Source organism: Adiantum capillus-veneris, chromosome 9 (assembly GCF_014529385.1).
Source record: "Adiantum capillus-veneris isolate H3 chromosome 9, ASM1452938v2, whole genome shotgun sequence".
Lineage (NCBI taxonomy): Eukaryota > Viridiplantae > Streptophyta > Polypodiopsida > Polypodiales > Pteridaceae > Adiantum > Adiantum capillus-veneris.
Genome location: NC_140939.1, coordinates 137315430 through 137327778, shown reverse-complemented (window position 1 = coordinate 137327778; position 12349 = coordinate 137315430). Strand labels below are relative to the sequence as shown.

Sequence of the window (12349 nt, the reverse complement as noted above, 5' to 3'; positions counted from 1 at the left end):
ACTCTGGGGTATGCGCCGCCTATGACCATCCACTTAAGACCCAACACCATTGTCTGTGGGACTGCCCCATGGCACAACAGGTTTGGCTTCAAATTCTTCGGCTGATGCCTACACTTGCTACAGCCAGCCAATACACCTGGGGTGCTGTAGCTTGGTCCACTCTCATAGGCCTAGCACTTTGTTTTGAGATGGATGGCTTTAGTCAGCAGGATGATTGTGATACAAGAGGGCTGGCCTACACTCCAGCTTGTCATAGTGTTTGTACCTCAGGAGTGGAGCAGAGATAGAGAGAGTTGTTGGGAGCTCATTTGCAGCGCGACATTGTGGTTCATTTGGAGAGCCCAATGCTTCCGCATCTTCGGGCTCGACCTGTCCCACCTGCGAAGACTGTACATGACATTTGGCTGGAGCTGATCCATACACTCAAGGAACAGTTTGAGAGACTTCAGGGCAGCTCCGAGCGCATGTGAGAGCACCGCGAGGCCTTCCTGCGACTTTGGCGACCAGGGCCCTTCTTCACCATGGTTCATGGAGTGCCTAAATGGAAGTACCGCCCATCAATGTGGTTGTTCCTCCTCCCATGTCCCGATTTAGCCATCTTTGTACATATCTAACCTTTTCATTGGGAGAGTCTCCCCACATTTTGATGTGCCCCTCCCTAGCAGGGGCAGGTTGTAGCCCATGGGCAGCGTTCTTAACTAATGGAAGGATCTTTTTCTTGCAAAAACAGAAAAAAAATCCCTCCACCTAACATGGGTGGCACAGCCAGGTCTGCTCTAATAATATCATGTGGAACTGAGGGTTTTCTGCAGATGATACGTGACAGCATCATAACCCTGGGAATCTCTACCTATGTCCACCGCGAGGCTACGAGTTCATGTGTGTCGAAAGCCACCCCTTCTTGGAAGGCTCCTGAGAGTGTGGCTGGTGACATCGGGCTCTTAACATTACCAAAGCTGCATACCCTCTAGTAAGATTTATTCTAGCTGCACTCGTCATGGAGAATCTTCCTGTGGTGCCATTGAGGTGACTCCCAAATATACATATGAATCAACAACGTCAACATGACTGCCTGCTAGTGTGAGAAAGCTCTACTCTTGACCTATCGAGAGTTAATTGTGAGGCCGAGAGGCAAAGGGAACTCTTCCAAGGCCTGAAGGTGCTGTTGTAGGCCATCCTACGACTCAAAAGACCGAAATAATATCACCAGTATAAAGCATAATGTGGATTGAAGTACCTACCAGGTTCACCTCCCCTTGCCCCCACTATCTCAAAGAACTCACCAGTAACTTTGTCTCCCACCTGAGTCCACTGAGATGCCTGATGATGGAAGGCAAACTCGTGGCACGCTCCTCATTGGTACTCAGCTCTTGCCAAGCCTGCTGCATGTGCTCCTCCATCTGAGGGCTGGGTGATGCTCGTGCATCCGATGTAAGGAAGCAATGCCCTATCAGAGCCGTTTCTCATCCTCTCAGGCTGTAGCCAAGCGGGTTGCTGACTCCTCGAGGAAGAAACGACTAAGCTCCACAAGGCTAGTCGCCGCTCTAGCAGGAGGGTCCTTGGGTGTGTCCAGACTTGTTGTCCAAAACAATATCTAATCATGCCACCCACAAGGCATCTCTGAAGTTCTCGTCTCAGTCAATCCCTCTGGCCTAAAAAGTGTGTTCACCAAGCCTCGGCACATTCCATGACACAATTATCATGGGGTCAGTGAGAGAAAACCGATGTTGCCGCAACAGCCAACCTCGCTATCTTCGAGATCGGCTTGGATAGGGAGTAATCTGCATCCGAATGACCCCAAGATAGGTGTGCCTGAAGGGACTATCCATCCCATGCCCAAGATGAGTGTGCAGTGCAAAGGGCTACATCCTTTGTTCAGGTATCCTCATGTACATATACATAGAAAGGCACACTTTGGGTGTCAACAAAAAAGTATACCACAATGTGTCTAAAACATGTTGCATCAGGCGGTGTCATAGAGAACTTGGCTAGTGGCCATAGGGTCTATATCAAGTTTGTCACTCCCAAGTCCCCTGTGTGATGAGAGAACTCAAGAGCTTGGACGTGGAGCCAAATTAGCAGTGTATGCATAGTCCACTCTCTATGATCCCTGCCACACAAACCAACTGCAATGTCCAAGGCCTCTACACTTCTGGCTGCCCGAAACAAGTTGCCTCGAGGTCAAGAGATGGGTTGCCAAGAAAGCGCATAAAGCCGTAGTCGAAGAAGTCCCATCGTCAGCATATGTCACAGCTTGTCACCCGCGAGGGATTGTTGCAAAAGGAGAAGCCTGCACCAAAAGTGGCATCCTCAAGAAGGGTTGTCCCTCCCGAGCCATTCGGCTCGTGGAAAAAGCACTGCCAAGAGATCTTGGTGCTGCCGAGGAGTGCCTTCTCCCCTGAACTAGTGGTGGGGTATGCGATGGGTAAGGAGGCAAGGCTGAGGGGCTAGTGGCGGAGATCGGAGGGCGGGAGAGGAGGGTGGGGGAGGGGGAAGTGGAGGCAGAGGCGGAGTGGGTGAGTCCGCAGGCGTGGGGGGGGGGGGGAGTGTGGTGTGTTGGTGGCGCCATGGGAGTGAGGCTGAGGTGGAAGGAGACTCCTCAGGCATATCCTGTTGTAGAGGGTCAAAACGGCTCCTTGTAGGGACCCAATGTTGCTTGTCTGTCGTAGGTCAGCCACTAGGGAGGCGTGTATGGTGCACCTGTCCCTGATGGCGACGACCACGTACTTGATGCCAGCCATCGGCTGACTGGCCATCCATCTCTGAAAAAGTGCCATCTTATGCACGCTGGGTCTCTATCTGCTGTGTTTGGCCAGCCTTGGGAGGCTCAGTCTGTCTGCATATGAAGCACTGGTTTGGGAATCCCAAATACTCAACGCTGTGGCGGATCCATCCACCACTTGCCCTAGGCAGACGGACTACTTTCCGGAGAAATGAAATGAAATGAAATGTTATATTAAACGTCTTCAAAAGGCCAAAATGACCTATGAGACCAAACTGATACAATCCTTGTGGATCTAATCCAATGTCTAGGTACAAAAATAAGATGAAGTAAAGTGAAAGACTAAAGACTAAAACTAAAAAACTAAAATCATCATCATCAAAGTCATGCTCGAGGATGCTCGGCATTGGGCATTGTACGAGAAAGTATTGCATCGGTCGTTGAAGAGCTTCGTCAATGTCCGCCTCTGTAAATAGTCGTACTGGGCGTCTCCCTTATTGTGCTAGAATAGTCCTCATCCTATGGTGAAGCCTCCGTGTCGTGGTCGCCCTCGTAGACGTGGGCACCTAGCTCTCCCGAGCTCAGTGGCTCTGTCCACTAGTATATCTTTGATATAAGTGGGCTCTGAAGTCTGCTGTGCATGTTCATCAAGCGCTGAGTCCCTGCTCTAAAGAAGTCAGTGATCTCCCTCTGTAAATGTCTCCCACTGCCTGGTCTCCTCAAGTGACTCTCCCTGTGTCTACGTAGCTCTAGCAAAAACAACCCGAGGCATCTCTGATCCTTATATCTCATGACTCTAGCCAACGATTCAAAGCCCTCTCTGAACAGACAGTAAAAGCGGCCTTGTATCTCATAGTATACCGGACAATGACAAATGTGATGTAACTCTGTCTTTGGCTCTATTTGATACAATTGGCATATCCTCGCTTCTGCTAGTACTCTCCTAAATTTGCCAGTCTCAATCTCTAGCTGATGCGCTGATGTGCGCATTTGACCAATAGCAAATCGTATCCCATAGGATAAATGAGTGTCCATATAGGCCGGTGTGATCACATATCCATCTTTTGCTAGCTAGAGAAGATGCTCTCTATAGAAAGTCATCTTTGTGTCCAACTCTTGTACCGGCTGTATCCATGTGCTTCTCGTATCTAGCTGAATCAAATCCCAACGTATAACTCCAGTGATCTCTGTCCGTGTAAGAGAAAGGGAGAGTGCATTCAAGGAGTACTGAAATGGGGGCAGTCTATCCATGCTGAAGCTATGTAACTGAAACCATGATGTCATCTACCTATACCAGCATGCTGTGTCCCCCTATAGCGCTAGCTGTCGGGATGACTTAAGGGCTAGCGGAGCATATCTATCTCTAGGGAGGTCCCATAAATGATGCATGAAGGAAACTGATCTAGTAAGGGCCTCAACTGCCAGGGGGGGCAGCTCGGCTCGAATAATCTCATGTGGCATTGAGGCCTTAGCCCGAATCAACCGAGAGATCATAGAGACTAGAGGCCTCTCCATAGATCTCCATCCATCAGTGCTACCAGAATTTCCATGATAGTCTACTGAGGGTCCCCAAATCTGAGCCCCATAAAGCATAGCTGAAGCCACTAGAGTGTCAAAAATCCACAGCTTTGTTTGAGGTTCTTGAAACTGAACCTATGAACACATCTTCTCCAATCCTCCCAAGGCTGCATAAGCTCTCGTCAATCTAGTCTCTGTTGCTCTCCTCAATGAAAACACCGGTTCACTGAAGACTACCCCAAGATACGTGTATGCATCTGTATACTCCACCTTCTCCTGGCCATATGTAAAAGTGGGTGCTGACCTCCTGGCCCCCTTTAACCTTGATTTTCCAAGGTTAACAGACAATCCACTATCGTGGGCAAATGTGTACAAAACATCTAAATGACGTTGCATTCCCTCCGGGAAGTCAGAAATCAACACGATATCATCAGCATATAACAATAGTGGGATCCATGTTTCTGCCAACTATGCTCCTCTATCACCATCCCTCTCAATGTAGTCAGCAATCTCATCCACTTACATGCCAAATAGTGTAGGAGATAGCGGGCAACCCTGTTTCGCCCCAATAGTGGAGTGAACCAAATCAGAAATTCCCTCTGGAGTGGAACATGTCCCACTACTGACTTGTATAGAGCATTGATCCCCCAAATCAACTCTTTAGGTACCCCCATCTCCTGCAGTCTGCGCATCGGCACTGTATCGAAAGCTTTGCGGAAGTCCATAAAGCAACAATAGAGTCGTCTCCCACGTGAGCTCCCCTCAATAATGGCTTTGAGTGTCAGGATATGATCAAGAGTAGAGAAACCTCTTCTGAAACCCACTTGTCCTGCTTGTACAAAAATGTGTGGCGAACCAAAATGTGTACTATAGGTATACCTGCTGCCTTGGCAACAACTGAAGCTACCGTTGTGGGAGGGGTCTCCAAGACTATCCCAATTCTCCTCAGGCCAGGAAAGCAGACTGAAAAGGGAAAATCTGCTTCCTTGACAAGAACAGAAGTTGGGTTGAATCATGGTGCCACTGTTGAAAACAAGCCCTAGCTGCTTGAATGGCCGGCGGGCTCATCGAAATGACCTTGGAAGCCATCTTGGGAGTCTCAAACTTGATCTTGTAGTAACCACGTCCCAGGAGCTGTATGGCGATGATCTTTCCCACCTCCGTGAGAAGGCGGGCCTAGAGGAGATGGTGCACCTTGCCTCTGGTAGTCCTTGTGCTGATAATCTTGCAGATGACAGAGGTGGCCTGAAGGCGATCCACCTTTGCTACAAGGCTCACTTTCTCTGTCAGCAATAGAGCAAGTTAGATGGTGGGCTTTGCAGTGGTGGGCGAGGAGGCTTCGTCTGAGTCCTTCTGAGGTGGAGCAGGAGCCTCCAGCAGTGTTTGCTGCTGTGGAAGAGGAGGAGGATGGGTCGACGGCGAAGAAGGCAAGTCGAAGACGACAACAGAAAAAGGGGGGGGGGGGGGGGGGGCAGCGGCGCAAGGGCAAGGGGGGATGGGAGAGGCAGTGTGAGGATGGGATGAGGGTGATGGTGCAACAACAGCAACGAGCATCGTAGACCTTGGATATTTTAAAGAATTAGGTAGCATTGGGCTTTGAAGAAGCAAGAACAAAGCAACTAATCTCAAGCGGTGAAGTATTTGTATCCAGTGGAGGAGAGAGGATGAGAAGAAGAGCAGAGAGGGCAATTTCAAGTTCATAGCCCTTGAGAAAGTGCCATGGCACTCGTTAGGTGGAGGTCTTATTCCAAACAGTATGTATGCTTCATCCAGAGGGTGAGAGAGTTACCTCAGAATAAAATCTCATTCAGAGCCTTCGAGGCTTCCAGTCAGCTACTGGAGGCAGGAGAGAACAGATCATGGTATGCACTGGTGCACAGTGGTTTAGCACACATGGCCTGGACATAAAACAGCTTCACCCTTCCAGTACGCCCGACTCACCGTTTATTCACCTACACCATGAGAGGGATCGAGTCCTGACTGCTCCTTAGACAAGATCTCTGGCAACACAGATCACCTCTAAGTTCTTGACCATCCTCTTTATACAAAGGCGATACCTACATAGCTATACACATTCCTAGTGCTGATAAGACTTGCAGGCTATGTAGAATAGAGGTAGAAAGTAAGGAGCCTTTGTATGCACCTGGCCGGCTTATGAGAGCAACTAGGACGACACACCACTCTGATTGCAGGATAGCCCACAGTTAAGAGAGTTGGAGTCGAGACTCTGCTGGACCGCTGCATGTTTGAGATACAGACCCACTACGTCTAATGCTGAACGACAGTCCCTGCTTATGGAGTTCTTTCAGAGGGCTACTATTGCACCATCTCCTACTACCTAGAGAAGAGTCGCACTACAGCAGGCAGAGATTGCCTGGTTCCGCAGGTGATCCCAAGTGCCTGGATACCAGGCCTTAAGTCAGTTCAATGCACCAAGCTCAAGTGGATTGAATAGCTGTTTGTGTGGCTTTCCGATGGATTGAGCAAAACTTTGCTTGTTCTGTGAAAGTTTTAAATGATACAACCTGTAACCTGAGTGTTCATTTTCTACATAAGCCTCAAAGTCACTGACTGGTTGTTTTCTAGTTGCTCCACGTTCAAGTGTGGTGAGGTTTTCATTTATTTATGGTCAAGGCTCTGAAAAATGAGGCTTATAAGTTTTATTTGTTGTAGTTGATGGACGAGTTAGCATGATTCCCAGAACCAGTGATCATGAGGACCTCTATGGCTCGAGGTTGTCAACTACAGTTTCAGACCCAGCGACATCTGCTTTACACAATGATCGTGGAGATTCTATAGGAAGTAATTTTCTCCTTTATTCTTAACTTAGCCACTGATGACAGGGCTATTGATAAAATTGATAAAATTTGTCAAACGTAGTCTTTATATTTCACTCTTTTTGTGTAGCAGTAAGGTAATGTTGTGATCTGTTTGTGAAAGTAGGTAACCCCATGACACCATCCGTTGGCAGAGGTAGTGAATCAATTTTCAGGCTGTCAGACACAGGCATGCAGACAAAATCCTCCTTATCACCAGCACGTAAATCAGCCCATCCTAGCATGCCAGCAATCTCTGGTCAATTAGCGAAAGTGGATGGCAAAGAATTTTTCCGGCAAGCAAGGTTGGTTGATTTGCTAATCCATTTTTTTGCTTAGATATTCTAGCTGCTTTTATAACTAACGGTGGGAATTTTTGCATAGAAATCGACTGTCTTATCAGCAATTTAGTGCTTTCCTGTCTAACATCAAGGAGCTAAACTCCCACAGGCAATCCAGAGAGGTTGGTATATTTGTCTAATAAGTTCTACCTTTTGTTGTCTAATCAGTTAAGGTTGTTTTATAAACCTGCTACCAGTTATCCTTTTGTATAGTTGACAATATCCATCCTGGCCCATGGGCAATAAAGAAGACCTATTTGGAAAGTTTCTGTAGAACTATGGCAAGGATTTTATGGGAATAACATTGGTTTAAAGAAAGGCTTGTATCTGGGCAGAGTTTTTTCCTATACATTCTTTAAAAAGATATTTTAGGAGAGGGGCTGAGTGGCAATGATTATAAAATAATTTTGTGTTTCCATTGGGTTCAATGAGAGCAAATCCAGAAATGATTAGAGAATTTTCAGATATTTTTTAGCCTGTCTTTCGCATTGTTCAATTGGCCAGGCCATCTTTGCATTCACTCAACTAGGCTACTAGCCAACCTTGAGCACAAGGAAGCCTGAAGGGTGTCAGATGAATTTTGTGCAAAGAAGCTCTTCTTAATCATTGTGCTTATTTTTGGGATGAGACATTTGGACTTCCAGGTCGTGAGCACCTGAATCCTTTTACAACTCACATCGCTTTTGATTCACGCTAGATTCTTGGCTTTTGAAGTAGGTTCACATAAGTGAGACAACCCAATATCACATCCATAACTGACCACTAGATAAGGGATACTTGCTCTTTCGCTTTGGGCCACCATATTCATTCGCTACCACCTAATAGAATTTTTTTGAGAGATGTAGGTCAGCCTCCTTGCAAGGAGGCTAAGAAAATGGGGATCTAGTTGTATTTACAGGTTTTTTTGTTGAATTTTCACATCCTCTCTTGGAACATAAATGGTTTGCATACTACTAGTGGAGTCTTACCAGAGCCGGAGCGAGATCTTTCGAGCAAACTAAAACCCGAGCGAATATCTAAATGGAATCTACCCATGTTGTGCTATCTGTTGCTTTTGATGCTGTCCTTACTTGTATATTTCATTCCTTGTTTGGAACATATACGTGAGTCAAGTTTTGTAGAGAGTGCTAAGAATAAGATCCACCAAGAGTCTCCTAGGTCGATGCCGGCTGGAACATGGCACTCTTTGCAAAGGTCCCAAGAAGGCACAATAGTGGAAGTGAGGTGTGATTTTTTTTTTTCCCCAAGAAAAAGATCCTTCTATTAGTTAATGAAAACTGCCCATAGGGCTACATCCACCTCTGCAAGAGAGGGCTACAACACGCATGATGGGGAGACTCTCCCAATGAAAAAACAGCATATATACAATGGGGCTAAATCAAGAAATGGGAGGAGGGAAGAGCCACACAGGTGGACAGTAGTGCCATCTGAGCACCCCCTGGACCAAGGTGTAGAAAGGCCCAGGGCGCCAGAGTCGAAGGAAAGCCTCGCGGCGCTCCCGCATGCGGTTGGAGCTGCCTTGTAGTCCCTCAAGCTGTCCTCTGAGAGTATGGATCAGCTCTAGCCAAAAGTCACAAACAGTCTCTGCTGGTGGCACAGGGCGAGCCTCAAAGATGCGGAAACAACGGGCCCGCCAGATGAACCAAAGAGCTAGGCCGCTGATGAGCTCCCAGCACTCCTCTCTCTCATTGCACCACTCCTGTGGAGTAAGGTTTGTAGCAGGCTGGAGTGCAGGTCGCCCCCCCTGTATCACTATCATCCTGCTGGTGGAAGATAGCTCAAACTGTAGTGCCGGGCCCGTGAGGGTGGACCAAGCCGCTGCCCCCCAGGTGTACTGTCGAGCCGCGGAGAGGGCAGACATCAGCCGAAGAACTCATAGCCACACCTGCTGGGCCGAAGGACAGTCCCAAAGACAGTGTCGCTGACTCTCCACCAATTGGTCACAGGCTGTATATGCGGCCGAGAGACCACTATGCACAAGCCAGCTCCCTACTGCTGTGGCTCTGTGTGCAACCAACCACTGGAACAAAGTGACGCGCCTCGGCTGTCTGGAGTCCCACAGCCTCTGCCAAAAAGCTGCCAAGAACTCAGCTGTGAGACCCTCCTCCTGCCAATGACGTGCTGCAGCGGGGCGGGCCTCTCTCTGCGTTGCAAGTATATGACGTCCAAGCCGAACAGTGTACTGGAAGAAAGGGACTCCTGGGCGGTCTGCAGAAGAGAAGGGGTCCCTCCATAGCCACTCACCAGGATCCCACTGTACTCGTGCCAGTGGACAACACTCCCAAGCCCATAGCCTCCAGTTTCCTGTCTCGAGAGCTGCTGGGTCAGGGTCTATGACGCAAGTCCTCCCACAGATGCCCACAACTCGGATCCTCTGGAAACAGCACTCTGCTACCTGCGGGGCCTCTACTGTAACTCGCTGTAAACGTCCCCCACCTTGAAGCTCAAAGAACAGGGCTGGGACAGTCTCTGAACAAGCCCTGACTGAGATGAGAACCTCCAGTCATGTGAAGGCTCCCATCCATCGGGGTGCTACTGGCTCGAGAGGCGTGAGCCACTCAGCTGGAACTGACTCTGAGATGTCCTGACACATGCTCTGAACCCCTCTCATGCCCTGTAGCTGGACACCCTGCACCTCCTTTGGCAAACCTGTGAACTCTAGCCAGTCACCTAGAGAGCGTGCTAGACCTGCTGCCATGGGACCCCATGAAACATGAGGCCTACTCCCAACCAAGTGGCCTCTCTAAGTGCTAACCATGGGGTTCCAGACGAGGGGCTGTCGTAGGCGCTCCTCCGTGCATGTCGGTTGTCTTTGCTCTAGGCCACGCCGTAAGAGCTCCCAAGAGCGAAGCAAACTCTCAGAGAATCGGTTCTCCAGTCTCCTGCTCAAACCAACTCGGCGTAACTCTGTAAAGATCCATTTGGTCGAAGGTTGCCAAGGGCCTCCTGACTGAGGCACCCTGGCACGAAGCCTCTGCAGCAAGAACTCTTTCCAGGGCTCCTCGCCTGGAAGAAGTCCTCTGACAACGAACTTCCCAAGAAGGGCTCTGCTCTGCTGTGCTGGATCAATGATCCCAAGCCCTCCCTGAGAACAAGGAAGTGTGATGACCGACCAAGCCACCTTGGCTCGGGCAACCTGAGTGTCGCGACCTAACCAAAGGAAGTTCATGATCAGCCTCTCTACCTGGCTTATACAAGAACTCGAGAAGATCCAGCAAGAAGTGATGTACCACATAGTTGCCAACAACACCTGGTTGGCAACTACTACTCTACCAGCCAGCGAAAGTCATGCTGAACTCCAGTGTAACAGCTTTCTCCTGATGGACAGGAGAAGAGGAGCAGTCTGCTGCTCGGGGGACAAATCCAAACCAACCTGACAACCCAAGTATCGAACTGCAGTCCCTGGGGGAATCCACCTGAAACCCTCTCCTGGCATCCACTCTGGCACAGGAGCACTGCCAATCAAGAAAGCCACTGTCTTTCTCCAGTTGATCAACGCCCGATGCACAGTAGAAGGTCTCAAGAGCCTGCCCACACCTGTGTAAATTGGCCTCCTGGCCCTCTAAGTACAAGGCTGAGTCGTCGGCAAACTCAGTGTCCAGAAGCTCATCTCCCCGTATCGGGAGTGCTAAGCCCCTCAAACCAACCTGCTGTGACACCAAAAATCTGCTCATCGCCTCCGCATAGAACAGAAAGAGAAAGGGGGCAAGAGGACAACCCTGTCTGACCGATCGTGTGAGCATGAAGCGCTCACCTCTACCTCCTGCCAAAAGCACCTGACTGTGAGCCTGTCTGTACAAAGCTGACACCCCTTTGATCCAAGCATCTGAAAAGCCCATCCTACGAAGCGTGCCCTCTAGAAAGTCCGAGTCAACTCTGTCGTATGCCTTCTCAAAATCGAGAAGAAGAATCACAAGGTCCTCCCCACGGAGACGTGCCAGGGCAGAAGCCTCCCAGAAAGTGAAGATGTTGTCAAGGATACTGCGTTCCTTGACAAAACCTGTCTGATGTATAAGGCTCTCCAAAAGTGGCTGAATCCTCAAACTCAGAGCCTTGGCAAGAATTTTGTAGGCTGAGTTGAGGATGGTCGAATCTCATCCAAGGAGCCACCCTCCTTTGGAATGAGGTAAATCAGGCCCTCACTCATGCTATCCGGCATCACTCCTGTGTGCAGAATGTACTCAAAGGCACTACAAAGATCTGGGCCAAGCAAGTCCCAGTACTCCAAGAAGAAGCTGGGAGTCAGCCCATCCTCACCTGGACAGCTACCACGAGGAAGGGCCCTAAGAGCCGTATGCAGCTCCTCAAGCTGAAGAGGTATCTCCAGCCTCTGGCGCATCTCCTCAGTCACAAGACAAGGCATCTGCGCCCAAACCTGCTCCCTGTATGCATCCTGTCTCTCTGACTAGGGCTCAGCCGTCAGTAGCTCACGGTAAAAGTCAGTAGCAACTGCACGCATATCCTCAGGCTCACAAGCAACTGACCCATCGGGTCTCCTCAGCTGAGTGACCTTGGCATGCGAGTGCCGAGGTCCTACTGTCTCAAAAAAGGCACCTGTCACTCTGTCACCTACCTGAGTCCACTGAGATGCCTGTCGGTGAAAGGCAAACTCATGGCGCCTCTCCTCTGTGCAAGCAAGCTCCTGTCGAGCCTACTGTAACTGCTCCTCCAGCCATGGACTGTCTGGATGCTGCTCCTCCATCCTCTGTAGTGAAGCAATGCCTCGTCTGAGACGCTGCTCCTCCTCTCTCGCTGCGGCCCGTCGAGCCAAAGACTCCTGGAGAAAAAAGTGGCTAAGCTGAGCTAGGCCTAAGGCCACTCTGTCTGCCGGTAAAGCCTGGCTGTCCATGCCCTGTGTCCAAAGAGCCTCTACCCTCTCTCTGAGTGCTGTGTCCAACAAGACCCACTCTGGGATGCGAAGCATCGTGCTCCCACTCCTCTGCCTGTCTGCC

At 49.6% G+C, this 12349-nt stretch overlaps 1 protein-coding gene across 7 annotated transcripts in view; it reads left to right on the top strand.

Moving 5' to 3' along the window:
- LOC147451237 (uncharacterized protein At4g15545-like) overlaps nt 1-12349 on the top strand; it is a 64986-nt gene that overhangs the window by 26866 nt on the left and 25771 nt on the right. For 6 of the 7 annotated variants that reach the window (XM_086520201.1, XM_086520200.1, XM_086520199.1 and 3 more), the window contains 3 exons: nt 6914-7042; nt 7184-7361; nt 7441-7519. In XM_086520201.1, the coding sequence (XP_086376327.1) occupies nt 6914-7042; nt 7184-7361; nt 7441-7519 (386 nt within the window). Of the gene's footprint in view, nt 1-6913; nt 7043-7183; nt 7362-7440; nt 7538-12349 lie in introns of those variants that run through there. The other variant, XM_086520202.1, reaches the window with a different exon arrangement.